Source organism: Microcebus murinus, chromosome 22, assembly GCF_040939455.1.
Source record: "Microcebus murinus isolate Inina chromosome 22, M.murinus_Inina_mat1.0, whole genome shotgun sequence".
Taxonomy (NCBI): domain Eukaryota; kingdom Metazoa; phylum Chordata; class Mammalia; order Primates; family Cheirogaleidae; genus Microcebus; species Microcebus murinus.
The window spans coordinates 4921873-4949283 of NC_134125.1; the positions used below are offsets into that span (position 1 = coordinate 4921873).

Below are 27411 nucleotides of genomic sequence, written 5' to 3' on the forward strand. Positions count from 1 at the left end.
CGTTAAACTAACTCGGCAATCCGTAAGACACGACAAAAAGTAGGAATTACCCACGGTCCTTTAAAGGAAGATGACTGAGTTGCTTAGGAACGGTTTTATTCGATTTCATGGTTTCATTCGCGGACACAGATAGAAAACCACAATCAAGAAGCTCCTCGTTCATTGCACAACCGGAGCACCGAGAAGTCAGACCTACCTGGCAGCTCTTCCTCGCTTTTGGGTGCTGGATATTTAAAGAGGTTCATGCTCTCTATTAACGTGAGCCTGGAAGAAATGTCATCTGCATTCTTGTGGATCTGGTGCACGAGAGACTCGAATTTCCCGATGGCCTGTTTGCACCGAGTGAGGTAGTCGCCAATACCTGTGGAGAGAAAGAGAAAGACACTTGGCTTCCAAGTCTGTCTTTCCACATCCGTCCCACCAACCTCTGTAACGTCAACACTGTCCCTCCACGGGGGAGACCCCACTCCTTCCAAGTCCTCGGGCCTTGGAGGTAGCCAAGGGACCCTGCATCCCTAAGGGACCAGGACAAGGAGCCTGGTGCCCAGAATCAACCAAGTGATAACATTTAAACTATAACATTTGTAGAGGGAAAAAAAAAAGAAAACTTGAGATCTAGGGCGAGGCGATGATTCTTAGACTTGACACCAAAAGCAGGACCCATAAAAGGAAAAACCGACAAGCTGGACATCTCCGAAATTTAAAACTTTTGCTCTACAAACGACTCTCCTAAGCAAAAGAAAAGACACGCTGCGGAGTGGGAGGAACTATCTGCAAACCGCACATCCAACAAAGAACGAGTATCCAGAACATATAAAGATCTCTCAAAACTCTTAAAACAGTGAAGAAAGCAAACGATGTAATTAGAAAATGGGCAAAAGACATGAAAAGACCCCTCCCTCAAGAGGACAGAAAGATGGCAAGTCAGCACATGAAAAGAGGCTCAACACCATCGGGCATTATGCAATGCAAATCCAACCCACGACAATCTGCCTTCACACAGTATCAGGTGGCTAAGATTAAAAACTAGCGACCCCAGCAAATGCTGGCCAGGACGTGGAGAAGCTGGACCGCTCACATACTGCTGATGGAAGAGTAAAATGGCACAGCCACCCTATAAAACAGGACAACAACTAAAAAGTAAGAAAAGAACTAAGCTAAACGTGCAACTACCACACAACTCAGCGACTGCACTCCTGGGCACTTATTCCATAAAAACGAAGACTCATGTTCACACAAAACCCTGTACACAAATGTTTATAGCAGCTTTATTCATAACAGCCAAAACGGGAGACAACCTAGATGTCCTTCAAGAGGCAAAAGGCTTAAACAAACAATGGTATGTTGATACCCTGGAGTACTATTTAGCAAGAAAAAGGCACAAATTGTTGATATATGCAACAACTCAGATGGCTCTTCAGAGAATTAGGCTGAGCAAGACAAACCAACCCAATAAAGGTTCTGTAATATGTTTCATTTAGATAATACTCTTAAAACGACAAAATTGCAGAAATAGAGGACAAATTCACGGCTGCCAGGGGTTGAGGAGGAGGAAGTGGGTTTGGCTGTAATCGCTGTGGTGTGGGAATGTTCTCTAGCTTGACTGTGTTGGTGCCGGGATCTTGGCTGTCATCTTCTAGTTTTGCCAGAAGTCACTCCTGGGGAGAACCGGGTAAAGGGCACACGGGGGTCTCTCTGCAGGAATTCTTAACAACTGCATGTGAATCTACAATCACCTCCAGATTATATTTTTAATTTAAAAAGGTAAAGGTCACTTTCTTTTTGTAGGAGAGCATGTTAGGTCTGGAGAGTGTGACAATGGCACCCCTCTTAGCTTCACCCCAACCGCAGCCTGGAGATTAGCTCTAAATTCCACAGAGTGTATTTTATCAACCCTCAAAAATTATTTGGTAATCGCATCTGTAAGCACACAAAAATTGTCATTCAAATAAAACAACCTAAAAGAATTTTGCATCCCAACGTCTAAAAGGCAATCAATAGGCCAGGCACAGTGGCTCATGCATGTAATCCCAGCACTTTGGGAGGCTGAGGTAGGAGGATCGCTTGAGGCCAGGAGTTCAAGACCAGCCTGGACAACATAGTGAGACCCTGAGACCCCGTCTCTACTAAACATGTTAAAATTAGTTGGGCATGATGGTGAGCGCCTGCAGGCCCAGCTACTTGGGAGGCTAAAGCAGGAGGATGGCTTGAGCCCAGGAGTTCAAGGTTGCAGTGAGCTATAACACTACATAGTAGCTATAACACTACTATAACACTACATTCCAGCCTAGGTAACAAACACCCTGTCTCTAAAAAGGGAAAAAGAAAAGGTAATAAATAGAAAAATTATTTACCTAGTGAGTTCCAGTTCAGCCTCTTATATCCAGACCTAAACACCCGGATTAATTCCTGGGCATGATCTTCAAGAAGAATAGTCTCTGCCTCGTTTAACGTTCCGATGAGCGTGTGATAGTGATCCAGCATACGCTGTATCCCGTCTGTGTACCTGCGCGTGACCAACAGGCATTGACGTGAGGAAGCGCTCAGCTGAATTCAAAGCTTCCGTAATCAGTAGGTTACCAAAGACCATGAACCTGTCTATGGTTTTGATGAAGAGATTTGCAAAAATTTAAAACAATGCCACTCTTTTCATTAACTTTCTTTTTTGAAAAATACTACTTTTCAGCCTGAGCAAGAGCGAGACCCCGTCTCTACAAAAAATAGAAAAATGAGCTGGGCATGGTGGCGCATGCCTGTAGTCCCAGCTACTCGGGAGGCTGAGGCAGAAGGATTGCTTGAGCCCAGGAGTTTGAGGTTGCTGTGAGCCAGGCTGATGGCACAGCACTCGCTCTAGCCTGGGCAACAAAGTGAGACCCTGTCCCAAAAAAAAAAAGAAAATGTAAACAGGTCCCAAGGCTAAAAAGTTTACTGCTAATTTAAGAGAGGAATCGTTTTACCTAAGGAATTTGTCTTCCTGGAGAGCAACATTTCTTGCTAATTCAGGGACAACGAACCCCAGCTGTTCCAGGTACTTTGTTTCATGAATAATTTCTTTGAGCGCAGGTGAAAAATTGATTGCAAACACAATCCCCCTCTCCGAAGCGGAAGGCTCGTCGAGAGCGACAGCGGAGGACAGCTGTGGAAGAGACAAGACGGCGAAGAGACGTTTGGGAGGCGCGGAAGGCGGGCCCGGACGCAGTCGGCTCAGGACAACCCACGTTAAAAGTGAACTTGAAAAAGACAAATGCCGAGCCCTTGACTGGGGCCCTGGCTGGAACGCGTACTTGGGTGAATAAGGTTTTTAAAAAATTCCATTTAGTCGCCATTTGAAGATTGGGTGAGTTCACATAAAAATCCAGAATGCTGGCATCCTTTGGAAAACTGGAAAGTCTAGTTGTGTAGCAAGAATAGCCTGCAACCAGGCAGCAGCTGCCCCTTTGATGGGACCCGAGCGGACGAGCCCTCTACACCCACTGTGGTGCCTGCGTCAGGGTTTCTGGGACCAAAGACCTAAAGCTGCCAGGCCGCATCGTCCCTCTGTGATAGCTGGTGTGTGTTCGCTGAGCACCTACTATGTGCCAGGCCCCATGCCACAGACAAGGATGAATCACGTGGCATGGCATTTTTCTGTAGGTTATTAATGGTCCGCTGGGCCGGGTGCAGTGGCTCCCGCCTGTAATCCCAGCACCCTGGGAGGCCGTGGTGGGAGGATCACTTGAGGTCACAAGTTCAAGACCAGCCTGAGCAAGAGCAAGACCCCCGTCTCTACTAAAAATAGAAAAATTAGCCCAGTGCCTATAGTCCCAACTACTCTGGAGGCTGAGACAGGAGGATTGCTTGAGCCCAAGAGTTTGAGGTTGCTATGAGCTATGACCACACCACTGCACTGTAGCCCGGATGACAGAGCAAGGTCCTGTCTCAGGAAAAAAAAAAAAAAAAGGTCAACTGAAAGCTACTCCGTATATGGTTCAACTAATCCTTTACTTGTTTATGTCATCTGATCCAACTCATTTTATAAACAGGGAAACTAAGGCTCAGAGTGACACCTGCTGCCCAAGGAGCCGATAGGGCTGCCCGGGTCCAGCCGAGTCCTAACCATGCCATTCCAATAGCTCTGTTCTCTTTCCTTTTGGCCTCTCCTCTTCTTCAGTCACTCCCTGCCCTCCTTTGATTTTGGAAACACCTGTCAACTTCATGAGTGTCAACAAACAGGACCTCAGGAAAATGACGCAGACGCCATCATCTGACACGGCCACCACAGCTGGGGACAAGAGTCCGGAAATACGCACCTTGGTCAGGAGACTCTTCTTCATGAGGTTCGGGAGGACCTGCTCCGTGGTGTCCCTCCACAGCTCGTACTTTCTGTCTTCATAGTCCTTCATCGTCCTGCCCACCTCCAAATATTTATCTTTTACCTACCAAAGAATGCACGCAACAGTCATTCCGTACTTGGAAGTAACATTGTCTCGTCTCCCTCTACACACACGTATGTGTAGTTAAATGACCTATAAATACATTTTGAGAAAGGAACTAGATGGGTTTTCACCGATGTGGAGGGCTGGCGTGGGGCTGTGTGGGTTGAAATGTAGGCTAAATAGTGGGGCTCAGCTACTGCAGCCGATGGGCTGAATCTGCTACAGCCCGTGAACCAAGAATGGTTTTATGTGACCGTGGGGATGATTGGAAGGAAACCAAAATAACAATAATGCTTCATAACACGTGAAAACTACATGAAATTCAAATCGCAGCACCCACAAATAAAGCTTTATTGGAACTCAGGCACGCCTGTCCGTATGCATGTTATCTAGGGCTACTTTCTTACAACAATGGCAGGTTGAATAACATATTTACTGTCTACATCTTTAAAGAAAAGGCTGACCTCTGCTATATAACAAACAAATATCCATGGGAACAGGGGAGGGATGGTACCCCAAAAACAGTTATCATCCTCCAGAGAAGCTGAAAATCAAGTGTAAGAAGCAGCTCATGTGACCAGGACCTGGAGGATGTCCTATGTATTAAGATGCCAAAAAGAAAGAACGCAGAAGGTAGTTTTAAATACGAGCTCTGAATCACGGACCACAGGGAAGACCCTCTCCCTGGCAGGCGTGGATTTGAAAGTGAGCTGCTTCTCACACGGAGACTCTCCGTCGCCCCGGCAGGTGGCAGCCACCCAGAGCTGATGACTCTCCTGGATGAGACCAGGGAGATCCGACCTGTCTAGGATTAAAGCATGAAATACAAAAGGAGACAGTTCCAGCAAAGCCACGTACTTCCTGTCCTCGGTCACCTTCCAGTATCTCCTCCACTTCTTGAAATCTCAAGATGGTGTGCTTGATTCGATAGAACAGGGACCGCTCCCAGCAGATGGCGCCCGCCACGGGGGGCAGGTTCTTATACAGCGGCGGGTTTTCCTGGTTCTGGACGAAGAGCTTATTAACGATGTCAATCTGAGAAGCAATCAGATGCATTTAGTAAGGGACAAACATCACCGTGTGAGCCCCAAAAGACTTGAGATCTGGATCAGTAAGGAAACGAACACTGCAATGTCGAGAAATATTCTAGCATATAGAAGAGTGCTTTTACTACTTCCTTATTATTTATTACTTTTTCTTATGCTCTCTAGCAATTTTTTTCCTCTGGTTTAACCTATGCAATGCTCCAAATTGACTTAGAACGAACAGACCTTGCACACTATGTACATGGGTTTGATTGAGTTATTAGAAATCCTGAAATATGTTCCAGAGGTGACCAGTGGCTTACTTGCATTTCAAAAGAAACGAGGAGGTAACGGGGTGTGGCAGGCACAACAACAGCCTCCTGGAGGTCTACGTCCCAACACCACCAACCTCCCAATCCCCCAGGCCTGAGAATTTGTCTACTCGCTACTCGGCAAAGGGGAGCTGCAGTTGCGGCTGGAGCTACGGCTGTCAGCCAGCTGATCCTAGAACAGATTGTCCTGGGTTTTCTGGGCAGGTCCAACGTATCACAAGGGGCCACAAAACAGAAACGGGGAGGCAGAGGAGGTCACAGTGATTAGATGTGAAACTGGTCGTCCCTGGCTTTGAAGATGGGAAGGTGCCAGGAGCCTCTAGAATCTGGGGTGGGGAGTGAGGGGTTGGGGGGGGGGATTCTCCCTGGAAACTCCAGGAGGAACTCCAGCCCTGCTGACACCTTGATTTCCACGCAGGGACACCTGCGGCAAACTTCCGACCTCCAGTACTATGAGATAATCGTTTTGTTTTAAGTAGCTAAGTTTGTGGTTGTTTGACAGCAGCAGCAATAGAAAACTAATATTGTACATTAGGAGACCACTGAAGGCTTTTATTTGATACTGCCTTATTTTGATCTAATTATTCACATATTCTCATATTATATTCTGAATAAGACAATAAGCATTTTTTTATTTGTTTCTCCCACTAAATACTGATTTCTTCGAAGGCAGAAGCTATGTTTCGTCTGTCTCTCTGTACCTAACACCATACTTGGAAGATGTGAGCCCTGAATACATTTTTCTGAATTAATGACACATACACAGATGATCCTTGGAGACGGTGAGCTCTGGCTACTATTATTGCCAAGATTTTTACTAACTCACACGGTGCCACCACAACATCAGATAAATAATATTATACTCAATAAACTCATATCGAATTTCTCCACTAAATAAACAAACCCACTTTGGGTTACCTGTATTATGTGACACGCCTATTTGGGAAAATCCTACAGTTTCTCTGAATTCAAATGGGAAAGGCAGAAAGTGGTTCAATTGTTCACATTTTGCCAAGTGCATTTTCACTGCTCTGCCAGCTACCGATGTTTCAATTACCTCTTTGCAGTACTGCGCAAGAATATCATTAAACTTCATCATCATCTGCCGATTAACAGCCTCCCGTGAACGAATATGCTTAAATTTTAAAAGCATGTCAAATGCTGCTTCAGCTGATCGAAGTGTCTTAAAAGATTCATCAATAAAATTTTTTGCTTCTTTCTCAATAACCTGCAAAAAAAAAAAAAAAAAAAGTCAAGAAAAGAGCTCTCATGCCCCCGTAATTATCCTACAAAATCCAAGTGGCAAGAAATGAGAAAAAAAAAAAAGCAGTGGCTTGGGACAGATTTCTACTGCATTTTCACGGAAGCTGGTATACAATTAAAAATGGCAGATTGGCTGTGTTGGTTCTCTGATCTGTCTCCCCAACCAGGTCAAAGTGATAGGGAAGAGAAATTTTCTTAAAGTGTTAACTCACATAGACAAAAAAATACCAGCCAAGACACATAGCAGAGAGCTAGGGATTTAACTCTAAGGCAGGCAGAGAGTTACAATCTCATGCTGACACTAGGGGGCGCAGGGGAGCAGCTGTCCCCACAGAACCTCTGTAAGACTGATGAGCATTTGCACCTGACCTGCACCAGGAAGCCGGGTTGGCGACAAGTGAGGGACAGTTGGAGGATCCCTTTCTCCACCCTGCACAGCCAGCCACATGCATCCTCCACCCCTCCCATCCCAACCCTGCTCTATAAAAGGGTGGAAGTTAGTTCTAGAAAAATTAAATCAGTTTCAGGTGGGGCAAAGGCAATTTATGTAACCAAAGCATTTGTACCCCTGTGATACTCTGAAATAAAATGTATATGTAATTAAAAATATTAAATCAAAAGTGCACCCACTTTTGAATATAAAAAAGAAATAAAATATATATATATATTAAATCAAGCACTCTGGGAGGCCGAGGCTAGTGGATCATTGAGTTTGAGACCAGCCTGAGCAAGAGCGAGACCCTGCCTCTATTAAAAATAGAAAGAAATTATTTGGACAGCTAAAAATAAAAATATAGAGAAAAAAAATTAGGCGTGCATGGTGGTGCATGCCTGTAGTCCCAGCTACTTGGGAGGCTAAGGTAGGAGGATCGCTTGAGCCCAGGAGTTTCAGGTTGCCATGAACTAGGCTGATGCCACAAGCACTCACTTTAGTCTGGGCAACAGAGTGTGACTATGTCTCAAAAAAAAAAAATTAAATCAGAACATCAGACTCTAATAACATTGGAAACTAGAAGTCACAAAGAATGTCTTCAAATTGCTCAGGAAAAGTTACTTTCAGCCTTGAATTCTATACCTAACTCTTATTTCAGAATTCACGCATACAAGACTCAAAACATACATGTCCCATGAAACCTTACTTAGAAAGCTGCTAAAAATGTGCCCCACGGCTCTACATACTTGCCATAGCAATAATAAAAGAAAAGAAAAAAAACATAGTAAGATATTTTTCAAAAAAGAAAAGAAACATGCTCCAGCAAAACACAGGCATAAACAAGGAAAGAGGAAGACCTGCGATCCAGAAAACAGAAGAGAAGATCCAACGCAGAGGAGAGAAGACAGGAAGTCCCAGGGTGACCGCTCTGTGACAGGCCTAGAACGCAAGCAGTGTAGACTAGAGTAGGGGGACAGTGACCTCTGGGAAATAATGGAACTGACAGGTTGGAGCATATGGAACCCATTACTGGTGGGCATGTGGCAGAGATGCTAGACAAGTTCGTAAAAATTAACAATAGGTATGCAAAGGACCAGGCCAATGAAAAACAAAGGCCCCGATTATCTCCAGGAAAAATGAAGGGCTGAACAAGGAAGGTGACAGGCTTCTTGGCTCAGCAGTGACCAGTATTTGCACAGACATAATGAGCAAACACTGACCCTTAATTCAACCAGAAGCTACGATAAAACTATGTTATAGGATAGAGAGGCAACTGGGCTTAGCAGTGGGACAATAAGTCTGTATCTGAGCAGCTAACAGACGTCTAAGATTAATCACACTGGCATGTTCTTTAGGAAACCTGGAGGCAAACAGCAAAAGAAACATCTGGAATTGAAAATGACAGCAGAAATGGGAAGGGCAAGGAGTCACACATGGGGCTGCTTTTTCTTAACACGAACTTTTCAATGTTACTGGATTAAGTGACTTTGATGGAAAGCTCGGTTTGAAAAGTAAATAACATTTGAAATAGGAGCTGAGAATGAATGAGATATAACTAAAATGGAAAATTCCTATGTAACCATCTAGAGTTGTCCATATAAAAAGATGGTCTGGGGTTATAAAAACAATTATGTAAGACGTAAAATGACACTGCTTCCCCCATGAGACTGAGAAAGGGAGTGTGACAGGCCACCCCCTCCTGGCAGCTACAGCCTCTCTTTGACCAATCCTGCCTCCCCCATGCCTGGGGTCACCACCTCCGACATCATCTCCCCACCCTGTCATCCCCCAGCCCAAAGCAGCCGATGCTGTGGCCAGAAAAACCTTCCTGAAGTATAATTCTGATTATCTCACTCCTTGGCCAACAACCCTCAATGGTTCCCTACTACCTGCTACATTAAGCCGCATCCCTCACCCTGGCCCTTCTTGCTCCTCTCCAATTCTATACCCAGCCCACCTTTCTAGCTTGATTTCTCTCTGCCATCTCCCTGTGGGTTGTACCAAGCCCTTCGAGTTTCTCTGCCTCAGACAATTCCCCAGTTTTGTTTTTTTTATTCTGTCGCCTTTATCCACACCTGACTTCCTGAGATACCCTCTGCTTCCTCGGCTCTGTCCCCCCCATCCAGAATGTCCCCAACCCCAGATGTTGCTTTCAGCTTGTTGCCTTCCCCACCCTCAACCCCTCACAAAACACAATTTTCAAAAACCCACCGAGCACTTTGTGATTCTCTCGCTATATCTGGTTTCATTTTCACCTTGGTTCATAAATAGCTGAATTTATATTGTAGGGAACAAACGTCGTAGAAATGCTACTGGGTCTACCTCAATTTAAACTTTTCCACCTGGGGAACCGGAGTGCGGAAGAAGAAGATGAAGGAATGTTCCCGTTTACTTTATGACTTCCGTATTGTTTCTGTTTTTTGCAAAATAAGCATGTGTTGCTTTTTGTGATTTCAAAAAAAAAGAAGAAGAAGAAGAAGAAAGGAAACCTCAATGCCTCACTACACAACCTAACAAACTTAACGCAGGGAAAACATGGTGTCCGCCCCGAGATTGAATCAATGGATGCGTCACTTGCCAGAACTTCAATCTTGAACTCATCCATCACGTATTTCCAGTACTGGGAGGACTTGATGCTGAAGGGGTCAAAGGTCAGGGTTTCCATGGGGGCCACCAGGCCATCCACTCGGCACAGGACGTCGTCAATGCGCTTGGGATCCCCTGTCACAGCCTTGAGTTCTGGACCAAATATGTTGTAAAATTCCTCCATGACCTGCCGATCAAACAGAACAACAATGAGGAGGTTAGTGTGGTGTTCTCAGGACTATTCTGATTACAAATGGATAGCAGGTCTAGAGTCGCTGAGGGCAACCTCCTCCTCGACTAAGCCCTTTGGTACTATGCCACTGCACGTGGGATAAGATCCAGGCGCCCTCACGTAGCCTGCAAGACACGCAAGTTCTGCCCCTGCCTAGTCCCCCAACTTCTTCCCAGACTGCTCTGCCCCAGCCACCCCAACCCTCCTTCAGGTCCACACTCCTCTCTGCCGCAGGGCCTTTGCACTCACAGTGGGAAGCTAACTAGCTCCTACTCGTGACTAATTATCCCTTTGTTGTGAACGATCCTTCTAGACCAGGTCAGGCCTTTGGTGCACATGCCAGAGCACCCTCAATGTGCTTTCTATAGCATCTGCCTCAGCTGCGGCGTGTGACAGTGAAGTCTACCATCTTTCTCTTCCACTGGACGGTAAGCTCCACGCAACCACAGCCTCACAACGCTTGCTCAGAAGAGCCCTGTGCTGGAGTTAGGGCTCTGCTATTACCAACTGGAAATTCTTAGTAATTTGCTGTCTGAACTAGTGTTTTGTGATGCGGCAGGGGTGTGCGTGTGTGGGCAGAGGAGGGGACAGCAATCTGCCCGTCTGCTGCTCCGCAGGGCACTGTGCTGCCCCAGCAGAGACTTCTAGTGGAACCGTGAGTCCTGCAAGCCCCTAAGGGAGTCTAGGCCAGCTCGAGACATCTAGGACAAGGACGCAGGGGCACTGTCGTTGAGGAATGCCAACGTGCGCTGGGAAGACAGAGGGGGACTTCGCAGAGAATAGGGAGAAGGAGCAGCCAAAGAGGTCCAAGGAACCTAAAGGCAGAGGGGAGGAAGGGATGTTACCAAAGACAAGAAAACGCTGCAAAGGTCTGGTGTGCTCTGATGCATTCTGGCACATTCTACTACATTCTGTGTGTTCTTTCACCAGGCCCTTCCTGAGCCCCAGCTTCTGCCTGGCAGGGAGGGGTCCACTGTCACAAAGCCAAGAGCTTCCCATTGGGCAGATCCAGACTCTCCTTGGCTGGATGGCCGGGCTCTACCTGGAGAACTTCGTACAGGTCCCGGCAGATGGAGGCCATGTAATCTGTCCTCTCGAACAGCCGCTTCCGGTCAAACTCCCATCGAGCCTCTCTCCCCGAGGCCTCAATCTTGGCCCGGATGTCAAAGTAGGCTTTCTTCCACAGCTTGAGTGTGTTCTTGGCCTCCAAGGTTTTGTGCTGGGCGCTCGTTCGGTTTTCTCTGCAAAGCCAAGAGGTGGCATGGTGGGTGCCGGGCAGGGCTGCAGGGCCCCAGGGGAGCAGGTGACCCGGATGGGGGGTTCGAACCCAGGAGCCTCCCTGGATTCATGGCATGCAGGGGCAAGGAGCCAAGCTGCAGGCTTTGCCGCGCTGCCACCCGGCGCCCAAGCCTGTGCCACTCCTGGCGGCTTTTCTCTCTGGTACAGGGAGGGCGGGCGGCCTTGGGCCCCAGACCGGAGGTCAACCGCGGTGGCTGCAGTGCCGCAACTTGGGCACCCATTTCCCCTATGTGGATTTTCTTTTTTAAGAAAGTGAAAGAAGTTCTCTGTCTCCCTCAACATCTTCCAAGGCTGTTCCATCTGAGGGGGCCGGGCTCCAGGACTGCGGACACCCTGGCCCTCTGCCTCAGTGTCCCCACGTATAACTGGGGAAGGAAGTCCCAGTTAAAACACAATTTTATATGCACACATCTCCATGCAATGGAGTATTATTCGGCCATGAAGAGGAAAGGAGCACTGATATGTCTACAACATCAGCGAGCCTTGAAAACGTGGTGCTGAGTGAAAGAAGCCAGACCCCAAAGGCCACATGTCACAGGATTCCCATACTGTGTGCCCCCAGGTGTACGGGTCCCTTGCGGGGAGGCTAGGAGGGACCGTTACAAGGGACAAGGCTTCTAAAATGTTCTAACATTGACCTTGGTGACGGACACACAATTCTTTTTTTTTTTTTTTTTTTTTTTGAGACAGAGTCTCACTTTGTTACCCAGGCTAGACTGAGTGCCGTGGCATCAGCCTAGCTCACAGCAACCTCAAACTCCTAGGCTCAAGCGATTCTGCTGCCTCAGCCTCCCAAGTAGCTGGGACTACAGGCGTGCACCACCATGCCCGGCTAAATTTTGTATATATATTTTTAGTTGGTCGATTAATTTCTTTCTATTTTTGGTAGAGACGGGGTCTCGCTCTTGTTCAGGCTAGTTTCAAACTCCTGACCTCGAGCAATCCGCCCGCCTTGGCCTCCCAGAGTGCTAGGATTACAGGCGTGAGCCACCGCGCCCGGCTACAATTCTACATTTTAAATGGGAGAGTGGCGCAGTGGGTGAACTACAGCTCAGCAAAGCTGCTTCAGATCCAATAAATAAACAAAGGCTGCTGCTGCTCACCGGAACAGAGTCCGCAGGTTGACCACCTTGCAGACGCGCTCGGCGATCTCCCAGGCGATGCGTTCCATGAGCGGGATCATCCTCTCGTCCTTGTTGTAGTGCCGGGAGATGATCCACACCATCCGCAGGGCGCTCATCATGGACGGGATGGTGTCCAGGACCACGTGGAAGCTCGAGCCGTGCGTTATGTTCTGAGCAGGGAGGGGGCGCGAGCGAGTCAGAGAGAGAGAGAGAGAGAGAGACAGACAGACAGACAGACAGACAGACAGAGCAGTGCAAGACCTCGGCTGTGCCGCTCCCACAGCTTGAGCAAATAGTGTGGTGCACGAGAACTTTCACTCTTCTCCATTCATGGAAGAAGCATGACCACTTTGTTACCCCGAAACCACAGGCTCTACCATGTCCCAACCACTGGAGGGGCCCTGGGGCGTGAGACACTGTGTAGAGGGGAGATGCCAAGGGTGCCAGACAGGCAGGCAAAGGAGCCCCCTTGGAAAGGGGTCCTCTGGCCCAACCACCCGCGGTTGTCTCGGAAGCCCAGATGAACCACCCAGCTAAGTTTTCCCAAATTCCTGACCCACAAAATGCGGAGACAAACACAGTGGTTGTTGTTAAGAAAGTGAAAAAAATAACCTGCAGACTGGGATGCTGCAGATCATACAGCTGATAAAAAATTGATACTCAGAATTTTTGTAGAACTCTAACAAATCAATAATAAGACAAAAAAACAATGTGCAAAGATATGAAATTGGCAAGAAGCACATTAAGCACATTTTGTCTCACTAGCTAATAATATGAGCAAAATGCAAACTAAATCACAATGAGACACTACTTCCTACCCACAAGAATGGCTTTCATCAAGAAGACAGACAGTAGCAAGTGTTGGTGAGAATGTGGAAAAACTGGAAACCTCACATATTGCTGATGAGAATGTAATGGGGGCAACCGCTTTGGAGAACAGTCTAGAAGTTCCCCAGAAGGTTAAACAGCTACCACATGACCCAGCTATTCCACGCCCAGGCATAAGGGTCCCTAAAAACATGGGTCCGCCCAAAACCTTGCACACAGCCGTTCACAACAGCATTGCTCGTAACAGCCAAAGTGTGCAGACAACTATCCACCAACGGATGGATGGAGAAACAAAATGCAGTGTTAACATATCCACGTGGTGGAACGTTATTTAGCCAAAAAAAAGGAATGAGGCACTGACACGAGCTACAACGTGGGCAAACCTTGAAAACATTATGCTGCATGACAGAAGCCGGACACGGAAGGACAAATGCTGCGTGATGCCACTTGTATGAAGTCCCCGGAGCGGTCAAGTTCATAAGAGACTGCACGGTGAACAGAGATCACAGGGGACGTGGGGGAGGCCGGAAGGGGGCGGTGGCATTTAATAGCCACAGAGTTTCAGTTTGGGAAGATCGAAATGGGCTTGGCTATGGATAGTGCCACGTGGACATGACATCACGTATGTATTTATGCCACTGAACCGTGCACTTGGAAGTGGTTAAGATGATAAATACTATGCCATATCTATTTTAGCACAGTTTTTAAATACTGAATGAAATAAAAAGGGGAGTTACGTGAGAGCTCGCCGACAGAGCCAACTTTCCGCAGCGCCGCGCGCCGGCCTACCTTGAAATGGCGCTCCACGGTGGACAGGAAGCGCACGTTGTCCGAGGCCTCCGTGTGGAGCTTGAACAGCTCGGTGAGCACGGGCTGCACGTTGGCCATGATCATGGAGTCCGCCTCCCTGATCACATCCAAGACTTTCCTGACCACTGGCAGCTTTGTTTGTTCATGAAGCGCACTCAAGGTTGCATTTCTTTCCCGCCAGAATTCAATTTCAGCCAGAGGGCCATGACCCTGGGGGGCGAAAGGAACACACAGAGAACTCGCATCCTTAGTGTGAAGCAGACACCCGCGGCAGTTTCTTCGGCACTTGTTCCTTCCTCCCCTATGGCTCTGGTCCATACAGGGCCTCCAGAGGTGGCCTTCCGATCTCGGATGGCGCAATCAGAGTGAATGTCTCAGGGCGCCGGCTGGGAACGAGAGGCAAAGACATGCGGCCTTTCTCTGGACAATGCGGTCTGTGGCCGTGGGGCCACAAACTGCTGCAAGTTGCTACTGTGAGGGAAGCCAGCCCGAGGAAGAAGCCCCCTCACCTCCCAGAGAAGAGGCTAGAACCAAGAGATTCACAGGGAAACTCAGCTAGAGTCCTGATCAAACCATACCTGAAGCCAGCCCTGCCTCTGGACGTTTTGGTTATGTGGGGCAAGAAATACTCTTTCTTATTTGATCCAGGTGAGTTGGGTTTTATGTTTCTGGCAGCCCGGGCATCATGACTGACACACGGTGTTAAGTCTATCAATGCAGGCAGGAATCTGGTATACTAACATCAGAGAGCCCAAGAATGATGTCTTGGGCATGTTTACTTGGATGTTTTAAGGAAGTGACAAAACAGTAAGAAAAAGGCCAGAACATACAGACCCTTGGTCTCTTGGCTGTTAGCGTGGTGAGCACAGCCTGGATCAGGTATCTTTGAACCCTGCACAAATTACCTGAGGCGTCTTCTTCAGCTGGTCCTGGACAGCAGCAGATATCTGGCTCAGCCAGTTTATCACACATTGCTCCAGGAGCTCAACGATCTCCGCGTCAGCTGCCAGGTCAGACAGCTCTCCCTCCACACTGATGCTCGGCATTTCCAACTTGATCTCACCTAGTAGGACAAAGATGGCCAGTCAGCCACTGGCTCAGGAAAAATGACTCTAAAACAGTAATGTTCCAGTTTCTCTCCATACAGCAGTACAAGCTCTGACACATGCATTGTCCCAATAATGTCCCTATCTCATTCTCTTTCATTAGAATGCAATCAAAACATTTTAGATAATTGTTAAGCTCCGTGATGATGATTTAGTTACTCAAGATGTTCCCGAATTTACAACCTAGTGACTTCCATTTTTAAAAGTTTGAACAGACAACCACAACTGAACAGATATGTGAGATGATCTTCAGGATGAAACAGACAGTCAAAGATAAATCAGGGGGGAAATGACCTGAGAGGAAATTCAGGTAATACAAAGAAAAGGGGGAAATTTCCAAAAAGAAATCCCAACTTTTTGTCTCAGAGATTTGAGATAATGTTGCATCCATCAAACAAGAATAGGATGCTATGAAAAAGGCACAGTCAGAGAATATGAGGTGTGAGAATATGAGATCTGAACTATCAACCCGAGGTTGGGAAGCTGAGGAACACTCCAGGAAGGCAGAATGCAAAGACAAAAAGATGGAAAATAGAAGAGATAAGAAACAAAATCTATACCCATCTGTCCAATAGGAATTTTAATAAGAGGAAACAAAGACAAATAGGGAAAAGCTGCATAAAAAAAGAAAGATTATATAATATATATATATATGTGTATGTGTGTGTGTGTATAACATACTTATTTTAAAAACTCACTCTGTTGCCTTTCACTGCATGAAGAAAAAAAAAACTCTCCCTGCAACAGATTACCTGGCATTTATGATAGTATGCATCTTGAAGAAAAGAATAAAAGAGCTCTTTAAATTAACAGCCAATAACCAACAAAAAGCTATTAGTAAATGTCCCATAAACAAAAACAAACTTCTTCCCCACAATATTATAGAACAGGGGTTAGCAAACTTTTCTCAAAAGGCCAAACAGTAAATATTTCAGATATTGCAGGCCAAGAGGCAAAATCAAAGACAGAATGTAGGTGTTTATATAGCCACTAAAAATGTAACCATTTAACATTAAAAACACTATTTGTAGCCCATAGACCATTACAAACAGGCAGTGGGTCAGATTTGGCCATAACATTCTGAACCCTCTTATAGAATATTAATTCACTTGCTTTTCTGATTTTTTAAATAGTATATACTGATTGTAAAAAAAAAGAAAAACCATCTTATTTTCATATCCTAGTCAGTGACAGTCACTGATAACATTTTAAGGTATTTCCTGCCAGTGTTTTATCTAAAACACAAATGTATTTTTCATTCAGCTACCTTTTTACACCTAGGACAAGACATACGATCGTGTTTAAGATAATAAGAAACAACTCTTTACAGCTCTGCTGTGTTATCCTGATTCCAGGAGCACAAGAAAGGGGAAAGAAAGGAAAACACTACGCAGAAATACTGGAAAACAGGTACAAGAGACGAGGAAAGAGAAAGCGTGCTTCCCGTGGGGGAGAAAAGAACATTCTAAACAGAAGCCCCAAAAAACATCCCGTAACATGTTATAAAAGGTTTGGATCTCCACATGTGTACAAAGTGGGGCTTGTCAAATTTTACTTTTAAGGAAGAAAAAAGGTTATTTTCCTAGAACAGCAATCCCATTTCACGAGCCTTCATCGTCTTGCTGATAAAGGCTCTTCTGTCTTTTCACAATGCAAGACCCTAAAAATGCAGCCACCACGTGAGACTCAGCTTCCTCACCAAGCCAGCCTGCCGGCCTCCCTGTTCTCTTCCCGAGACACACATTCTCCTCCGGACCCAGGCTCTGGGACTCTGGCCCACCCCATCGAACGAGGTGCAGACCAGCTCCATACAACGTCAGCTGCTGAGTGCAACTTTCAGATGAGGTCCAACGCCACCTCCTCCATGAAGCTCTCCTTGATTTCCCCAGCTTGGTCTCCCTCTTCCAAACCCTACAGACCTTAATACTTTTCTTAAGCCCCTTGTCCTGCCCTAGTTCCTTAGGCACTGGATTCTAAGATACTTGAAGACAAAAGATTGCACTGTTCCTTTTTGTGTCTCTTATAATAATGATGAGCTCAGTTTCTTTCACGCACAGAAGCATGTAAACAAGAACTATTATCAATTAAAACCAAAAAGCTCCCGAATGCCTACATTGCCTTCTTAACTCAAGAGGAGGAAAACGGAACCCTACCTTCCAGTTGCTGCACGGTTCTTTGAATACCGTTTGCAAATTTCTGAAGGTTCATTAAAAATTCATCCCGTATTAACTGGATGCTGTGGTACTCCACGGGCTCCCCGGGCACGCTGGGGAGGTCCATGTCAAACCTAGAGGCATCAGAGAACTCTCTAGGTGCCTGGCCCAGGGTCGAGTCCATCTTGTGCTGATTGAAGGACAACGCTGGCAAGAAAACCTGCAATGCCAAGTTAAGGATGCAATCACCCGATGTCATTTTCGGTAACTCGGGTCCTTACGTTGCCTGCGGCCTTGAATACTCTGTTATATTGAGGTATAAATGTGCCCACGACCTGTTTGTGGAATACACGCATCACGTGGCCGTAATCTCAGAAATGCCGGGATTTCCTCCTTTCCCCGTATTACCTGACATATGATATCCCTCAGGAAATGAAGCACGTGAGCATTTATGATTCCATACTCCAGCGTTTCAGGCATCATTTCCATCGCCTCCTTCATGTCAGTAGCTTCGGCGACCGCCTCTGAGGAGAAACAGACCAGACACGAGATCAGAGCGGGAGTGGCCGACAGCCAGCCCTTCCGAGGGTGCAGAAATCTCCTTCTGCTCACGTCTCGGCACAGCCAAGCTCTGGTCACAGACTCAGAATAGATGCTTTTTTGTGTTTAAATGAATCCCTGGGCCTCTGAGAAGCTGAAATAAATACAACACACTGTGGTTCTTTTTTTTTTTTTTTTTTTTTTTAAGACATGGTCTCATTCAGTGCACTGGTGTCATCATAGCTCACTGCAGCCTCAAACTCCTGGGCTCAAGCGATCCTCCTGCCTCGGCCTCTCAAAGAGCTGGGATTCCAGGGGTGAGCCGCTGCACCTGGCCAACCCTGTGGTTCACGGATCATTACAAGCAGTGCCCAGGAGCTGCACACATCAGCCAACTGCAGTGTCCAAAGCTGGGCAACAACAGAAATAACTGGGGTTGCCTGGACATGCTTGCTGGGTTCCGTGCTGCTATGGCCTGAATGGCCCAAAATGCATCGTCGAATCCCCAATGTGACGGTGTTAGGAGGTGGGGGTGTGTGAGGTGATTAGGCTGGGAGGGGCACAATGGGATTAGTTCCTTGTAAGAGGGACACTAGGGCTTGATCCCACTCCCTCTGTGCTCCCCACCGTGCAGGGACAGGAGAAGCGCTATCCGTGGACCAGGGAGAGGCGCTCACCAGATATCGTATCTGCCGGCACCTTGAACTTGGAGTTCCCGGCACCCAGAACCACGAGAACTAAATCGAGGTCTAAGCCGCCCTGTCTGTGATTCCTCCTCCAGCCCCACCAACCCCCCGCTCAGACACTGGTTCTGCCCGTCTCCACTCCCAACTGCTCCCCGGTTCATGTCACCAAAGCATCTTTTGAGTCACGGGGTTTCTAAAAGGGCACATTTGGTGGCAGCCTGCCCTCCCAACACCCGGGCTTTATTTCATGCGTGTTCACTTCACCCAGCCAAGCACCAGCCACACAGCAGACAGTGCAAAGGGGCCTCAGACTCCTCCCTCCATCTAATGGGACCGCAAAACAGGAGCACCACAAATCCACCAGCTAGGGACATTATGTCATGCGTTTCAGTCATCACGCCTTTCCCCGAGTCCTCGGAGAGATGCACCATCGCTCGCGGAACACGTTTCCTTATATCAAACACTCTTCACTGGAATTGGTTGTAAAGGACTACGTAGGAAGCCAGTGTGGGAAAGAAGGGGACATAGACATGAGCAAAAGATTACTGCGGAAAATACAAGTAGAACGAGATCGACCGGCACTGAAGTCAGGCCAGAGACCGGTGCCGCCCACCCCGGGCCTCCGCTTTGCTGTGAATGCTGCTCTGAAGGGGGTTCAGCAAGAGTTGGGGGGTACTCAGACAGGACAGAGTGCCGTGGGAATGCCCAAAAAGTGACCCTGCACGATGAACTTGGCCTCCGAGTGGCACCTGCATTTTAAACTGCACAGCCACTCAGAGAAGCCCACAAAAACTCTTCTTATAAATGAATAACGCTGGCTTGGAATCTTCCTCTGATTGTTATGAGTAGAGTCAAGAACGTACGGTCGGTTGTTGTTGTTCCTGGTAGTGACATTCTATAAGGTCCCCATGACCGAGCGCAGAATCGGAAGGCTGAACCGTTGCTCCCAGCGCAAACACAGCGCCGGGTCCTGTGAGTCGCTGGGCACCACCATGCATCAACCCATCGACACCCAACTTTGTCCATATGCGCTTGTTTAAAGACACCATATTTAATATACAGCATCGACTCGTTGACATTGAACTCATGGAAAACTGCTCGATTGTGCGTACCTGAACAAAGCTTCCCTGCTTTCTCCATGAGGCACACTGCAGCCTCCTGGCCCTTAGGAACACACACAACACCTGCACGCTATACTCAGGGGCCATTTAAAGCAGCAAAATCACCACCAAAAAGCACAAAAATGCAGGAAGTATGGCACTAAATCGGTCATGAGAAGGACACCTGCTCACAGGATGAGAGCAGACACAGGAAGGCAGAATGTCGTCTTGTTCAGATTCATCTGGGAACACGAAGCCCTGGGAGACTCAAATTTCTCCCCCCTCTGCCCACGTCCGTGAACGGCCTCGAATGTACCGCCAGTGTCGCCCGAGGGGTTACGGGCAGACGCGAGCCAACAAGTAGGCGAAGTCACAAGTAAAGAATCCAGGAAAAATGAGGACCAACTCTATTCATAAAAAGTTATGTTCTCTAAAAAAAAGAAAACTAAAGACCAATATCCCTTATGAATATAGACGCAAAAATTCTCACCAAAATCCTAGCCAATCGAATCCAGGTGCTTGCCAAGAAAATAATCCATCGCAACCAAGTGGGCTTCATCCCAGGGATGCAGGGATGGTTCAACATATGCAAATCTATAAATGTAATTCACCACATAAACAGAAGCAAAAACAAACCATCTGATCCTCTCAATAGACGCAGAAAAAGCATTTGACAAAATTCAACACCCTTTTATGATAAGAACGCTCAACAGGCCGGGCGCTGTGGCTCACGCCTGTAATCCTAGCTCTTGGGAGGCCGAGGCGGGCGGATTGCTCAAGGTCAGGAGTTCAAAACCAGCCTGAGCAAGAGCGAGACCCCGTCTCTACTATAAACAGAAAGAAATTAATTGGCCAACTGATATATATATATAAAAAATTAGCCGGGCATAGTGGCACATGCCTGTAGTCCCAGCTACTCGGGAGGCTGAGGCAGAAGGATCACTCGAGCCCAGGAGTTTGAGGTTGCTGTGAGCTAGGCTGACGCCACGGCACTCACTCTAGCCTGGACAACAAAGTGAGACTCTGTCTCAAAAAAAAAAAAAAAAAAAAAAAAAGAACGCTCAACAAAATAGGCATAGATAGGGCTTACCTAAAAATGGTACAAGCCATATATGACAAACCCACAGCCAATATCATACTGAATGGGGAAAAATTGAAATCATTCCCACTTACAACTGGAACAAGACAAGGTTTCCTACTATCTCCACTTCTGTTCAACATAGTGCTGGAAGTCCTGGCTACAGCAATCAGACAAGAGAGCAGAATTAAGGGCATCCAAATGGGAGCAGAAGAGATCAAACTCTCTCTCTTTGCCGATGACATGATATTATACCTAGAAAACCCCAAGGATTCAACCAAGAGACTCCTTGAATTGATAAATGAATTTGGTAAAGTCTCAGGATACAAAATCAATACACAGAAATCAGAGGCATTCATATATGCCAACAACAGTACAAGTGAGAACCAAATCAAAGACTCAATTCCCTTCAAAATACCAACAAAGAAAATAAAGCACCTAGGAATACATTTAACTAAGGAGGTAAAAGACCTCTACAGGGAGAACTATGAAACACTGAAAAAGAAATAGCAGAGGATGTAAACAGGAAGAATATACTATGCTCAAGGGTCAGCAGAATCAACATTGTTAAAATGTCTATACTACCCAAAGTGACCTACAGAGTCAATCCAATCCCTATTAAAATACCATCATCATTTTTCACAGATATAGAAAAAATAGTTTTATGCTTCATATGGAACCAGAGAAGACCCTGTATAGCAAAATCAATCCTAGGCAATAAAAACAAAATAAGAGGTATCAGTTTACCAGATTTCAAACTATACTACAAAGCTACAGTAATTAAAACAGCTTTGCACTGGCACAAGATCAGGGACATTGACCAGTGGAACAGAACAGAGAACCCAGATATAAAACCATCCTCATATAGCCAACTAATCTTCAACAAAGCAGACAAAAACATACACTGGGGAAAAGAATCCTTATTCAATAAATGGTGCTGGGAAAACTGGATAGCCACATGTAGAGGACTGAAACAAGACCCACATCTTTCACCTCTCACAAAAATCAACTCATGCTGGGTAACAGACTTGAACATTAGGTGTGAAACTATCAGAATTCTAGAAGAAAATGTTGAAAATACTCTTCTAGACATTAGTCTAGGCAAAGAATTTATGAAGAAGACCCCAAAGGCAATCACAGCAGCAACAAAAATATATAAATGGGACCTGATCAAATTAAAAAGCTTCTGCACAGCCAAAGAAACTGTCAAGAGAGCAAACAGACAACCTACAGAATGGGAGAAAATTTTCACAAGCTACATCCGATAAAGGGCTGATAACTAGAATCTATTTAGAACTCAGGAAAATCAGCAAGAAAAAAAATCAAACAACCCTATCAGAAAATGGGCAAAGGACATGAACAGAAACTTCTCAGAATAAAGGCCAACAAACATATGAAAAAATGCTCAACATCTCTAATCATCAGGGAAATGCAAATCAAAACCACAATGAGATATCACTTAACTCCAGTGACAATGGCCTTTATCAAAAAGTCCCCAAACAATAAATGTTGGCGTGGATGCAGAGAGATAGCAACATTCTTACACTGCTGGTGGGACTGCAAACTAGTTCAACCTCTGTGGAAAGCAATATAGAGATACCTCAAAGCGATACAAGTAGATCTACCATTTGATCCAGCAATTCCACTACTGGGCATCTACGCAAAAGATCAAAAGTCACTTTATGAAAAAGACACCTGCACTCGAATGTTTATAGCAGCACAATTAACAATTGCAAAGTTGTGGAAGCAACCCAAGTGCCCATCAATTCATGAGTGGATTAATAAAATGTGGTATATGTATACCATGGGGTACTATTCAGCTTTAAGAAACAATGGTGATCTAGCACCTCTTGTATATTCCTGGATAGAGCTGGAACCCATTCTACTAAGTGAAGTATCTCAAGAATGGAAAAATAAGCACCACATGTACTCACCAGCAAATTGGTATTAATGGATCAACACCTAAGTGGACATATAGGAATAACATTTATCGGGTGTCAGGCGGGTGGGAGAGGGTAGGGCGGATGGGTATATACAAACACAATGAGTAAGATGTGCAACGTTGGGGGGATGGTCACGCTTGAAGCTCTGACTCGAGGGGGGAGGGGGGCATCGGCGATATACATAACCTTAACATTTGTACCCCCATAATATGCTGAAATAAAAAAATAAAAAATAAAAAAAAAGTTATGTTCTCAAGAAAACGTAAGAGAAAGAATCATGCACACACGTATGTCCACACATAACCCGCCCCCCAACACACACACACACACACACACAGCAGAAATATACCTTTGGTATTTCGGAGAAAAAATACTATGTTCTGGTCCAGAAACTCCTCAGGAACAGGCGTGCACAGCATGTGGAGGTACACCTTGTCCACGATGATCTGCACAAGCCTCTGAAACACGGGGAACAAAAGCTGTCATTCCTGAGATACATTTATTCATCCGAAGGCCCTAAGACTCAGGTGCGCCTGAGGTCTCTTCTCAGCGCAGGGGCAGATCTCACTTCCGCATGACACAGCCACAGCCAGACAATAGGAACTGGGGGACTACAATGAGGGACCACAATGCACCCAGACTTAGACCTCTACACCTGACCCCTCTGTCGACTGGCCAGCACAGCCAGGTCCCAATAAACTGACCTGGAAAAAGTCCAGACAGAGCTTTGCTAGGCCAGACCTTGCAACAAAGCAGGTCTGAATTCTGTTTCATATTCATGAAGCAATTAAGTACAATTTCACTAAGCACAGGCCAGGCTGAATGCTGACATCCTAGTCTTAAACACCACCCCTGGGATTTTTGCAAGAAAGCGTTCACTCAGCAGGCCTGGGTTGTCCAAACCCCCACATCCCCAGATGTCTTCAGGCCTGGTCTCTGACTGGCTCCGGGGTGACAACTAAGCTTCTGGAATGTCCTGCCTGGTGTGAGTGTCTCTGCATAGCTGGGGTTTTGGGCTAAGCCAGGTTGTTTTTGCTAACTGCTTGATTCATGGTGAATGCCTGTTTTATTTTTGCCTGGAATCCTGGTCAGGTCACGCTTGTCGCAGTTCGACCTCTGGGGTGGAGGTGGAGGCTGGGGGCTGAGGGCTGGGGAAGCTGAGTAACTGACGTCAGCGTGTGGATGCTCCATGCCTGCGTGACTGTCCCCCAACACAAACCCTGACACTGAGGCTTGGGTGAGCCTCCCTGGTTGGCGATACTCTGTGCAAGTTATCACCCACTGGTTACTGGGAGAACTAAGCACCAGCCCTGCAGCGTCACTGGGAGAGGACAATGTGCACCTGCTTTGTCCTGGCCTCCACCCTGTGCACCTTTGCTGATGCTAATTTGCACTCTTTCACTGGGATAAATGAGAACGGTGAGTATAACAGCTTTTCTGGGTCCTGTAAGTCCTTCTAGCCGAGCACTAAAGCTGAGAGCGGTCTTGAGGGCCCTTAACACGGGGTCCTATAATCTCCACTCCAAAACAATGAGTCCCTTGGAGGGACTGTGTCCATCCCCCGGACCCCCAGCGGGCAGCAGCATCCCATTACCCCAGCAAAGAAGACCAAGGGCCGTGCGTACTTTGGTGGGGAGTTTTTCTGAAGTCTCTTTGTCTATGTCTTCATTGTCTAGGCTGGTTAAACGTTGACCAACAGAAGCACTTTTCTGCACAATACTCTTCCCTGCAAGACATTATTCCAAATGTAAGATGAAATAATGAGAAAGTTAGGTTTCCTATTGTCAAGATCAGGCAGGCCTGCATTTTGTGTAACAGCATATTTGATTCAAAAGGCATGTTATCCATTAGCTACACGGACATATTTTACAAATGAAGGCTTGACGTACATTATAACTGAAGAGAGTTGGGCTGTGTTTTTCACAGGTCATCCATCAAAAATTGTGTGTGTGTGTGTGTGTGTGTGTGTGTGTGTGTGTGCGTGTGTGTCTGTGTGGTTTTCCAGCTACAGGGTCCAACATGTGGCTTCTCTGAGATTTCTACTTTAAAAGGAGTTTATCATTAAGATGAGGATGGCTAACCTGTTTGCATTTACACCTTTTTCACTATGAGACTCATGAGGGACAAAAAGAAAAGTAGTCTAAATAAAATGATCACATCTTGGCCGGGCACAGTGGCTCATGCCTGTGATCATAGCACTCTGGGAGGCCGAGGCAGGAGGATGGCTTGAGCTCAGGAGTAGGAGACCAGCCTGAGCAAGATCAAGACCCCATGTCTACTAAAAATAGAAAAATTAGCCGGGCGTGGTGGCACATGCCTATAGTCCCAGCTACTCAGGAGGCTGAGGCAGGAGAATCGCTTGCTTGAGCCCAGGAGTTTGAGGTTGCTGTGAGCTAGGCTGACACCATGGCACCATGGCCCAGGGAACAGAGTGAGACTCTGTCTCAAAAAAAAAAAAAAAAAAAAAAAACCAGGGCTCTGTGGGCTCTGTGAAATATACATGATAGTTCTCATTCCTAACAGTACAAAGTCGGTGGTGACTCCTGATGACAGCCCTGGGAAACTACTATGTGTATCTGTCACCAAGCCAGCAGTTTCCCTTATACCTGGCACCGAGGGACAGCAGGAACCCAGGGCCTTGTGGCGGTGAGCGCCCTGCACCCAGGGTGGGCTCCCCCTGCCCTGCCCACCCCGTGCTCCTCACCACCGCACCTCGAGATCTATCCCTATCCACGTAGTCCGCTCTCTGATAAGCTGATCTATCCTTATCTGCGTAGTCCACTCTCTGATAAGCCGATCTATCCTTATCTGCGTAGTCCACTTTCTGATAAGCCGATCTATCCTTATCCGCATAGTCCGCTTTCTGATAAACCGATTTATCCTTATCCGCATAGTACAGTCTCTGGTAAGCTGTCTCTTCTTCCGCGTCTTCCTCTTCGAAGTCAGTAGGTGTCTCGATTTCTTTAAAGCCACACACATGAAAAGAAAAGATAAAATGTCATTTTTCACTGCACGAAACACCCGCTATGTTTGCTTTCCGTGGAGCCGAGGGGTCGGGGCGCGGCCCACCGAAGACCCATGCATGCCACCGTCATAGGGAAAGGCGCCTGTCACTGCAGCCGGCTTCTGGTGACCGCAAGGAAGGTTTGTACAAATTCTGCCCAGAGATGAAGGAAACGAGAAGGATCACAGAGTCACCACCAGCCCAGAGGAAACATAAATGACCAAGAAGCCTGAAAAAGAGGCTCGTGGTTGCACAACATTATGAATGCATTTAATTGCGCTGAGCTGCACACTTAAAAATGGCTAAGATGGTAAAGTGTGTGTTACATGTATGTTGCCATAATAAAAAACTGAAGGGAAAAAGAGGCTCAACTCCACTAACATTTATATAAATATAAATGTGAACAGAGTCAGGACATGCATCTGCTCTTCATCTATGATGCTGGCAAAAATCTAAAACTGTGACAACATCCAATGTCAGCAAGGCTGTTGGGAAACAGGCATCTCACCCACTGTCGCTGGAGTGTGATAGGCAGGGCCTTTCTGGAGGACCGTTTGCCAGGACCGCCCCGGCCCAAATTGGAAACGAGTACAGGCATTACCGCACCAACACCACTTTCATACATCTAGCCTACAGAAGTACACAAAGCTGAAGATAGACGGATATTGTTACATTGTTTGTAGAATGAAATACTCTAAAAATGCTAAATGTCAATCAATTGGGGAATGGGTAAGTCAAATACCATACGTGTATATATTTAAAATTGATAGCGTTAGGTAGATCTGTAGGTATTGACATGAACAAATCTCCAAGATATGTTGCTGGGGAGGGGGAGTCACAAAACAATAAGTATGGTACAATTTTATTTACAGTTTTAGCAACCACATATGTACCTATATATTATCATTGGAAATATCATTATATATAGTTACAGACAGACAGACATAGATAGGTAGGTAGACAAACAGATAGATAGAGATTTAGAAAGAGAGGTAGGGAGATAGACAGGTAGGTAGATAGATATTTGGAAAAAGAGCCAACAGGGTACAACACCAAACTAATAACAGTGGTTACCCATAGGAATGGGAGTGGTTACCCATAGGAATAGGATTTAGGCTTAAGGGATGGTGAAGTGCTGCTTTTTCACTTTTTACTTTATATAATTCTATGTTATGTGAATTTTTTAGAGACCATGTATCCGCCAATACCTGTGTAATTTTTTGAAATGTGAGCAAGTTATTAAATGATACGTGCAGTATGATTCCATTTTATTTCAAGAAAGACCACATGCACGCCTGCTAGAACAGCCTCCTGAGCTACCTGCTACCACCAAGGACACCTCTGTCCTCACCTCGTCCCCAGTTATCTCCCTATCTCACTCCTAGCACTGTTAACTGGGAGTAAAGAGAAGTCTTGACCAGGGGAGGGGCAGAAAAAAGGAATGAAAGGACACG

General features: G+C 46.3%; 1 protein-coding gene across 1 annotated transcript in view; it reads right to left on the reverse strand.

The window, feature by feature from the left end:
* Positions 1–27411, reverse strand: part of DNAH10 (dynein axonemal heavy chain 10) — a 123332-nt gene that overhangs the window by 93513 nt on the left and 2408 nt on the right. Inside the window, exons 2-17 of the mRNA XM_075996477.1 lie at positions 25666–25914; positions 24579–24679; positions 23303–23411; positions 18015–18130; positions 17607–17826; positions 15253–15410; positions 14327–14557; positions 12689–12879; positions 11329–11527; positions 10047–10241; positions 6830–7000; positions 5274–5450; positions 4290–4415; positions 2958–3136; positions 2355–2506; positions 197–361 (exon numbers count right to left, since the gene is read on the reverse strand). Coding sequence (XP_075852592.1) covers positions 197–361; positions 2355–2506; positions 2958–3136; positions 4290–4415; positions 5274–5450; positions 6830–7000; positions 10047–10241; positions 11329–11527; positions 12689–12879; positions 14327–14557; positions 15253–15410; positions 17607–17826; positions 18015–18130; positions 23303–23411; positions 24579–24679; positions 25666–25914 — 2739 coding nt within the window. The remainder of the gene's footprint in view (positions 1–196; positions 362–2354; positions 2507–2957; positions 3137–4289; positions 4416–5273; positions 5451–6829; positions 7001–10046; positions 10242–11328; positions 11528–12688; positions 12880–14326; positions 14558–15252; positions 15411–17606; positions 17827–18014; positions 18131–23302; positions 23412–24578; positions 24680–25665; positions 25915–27411) is intronic.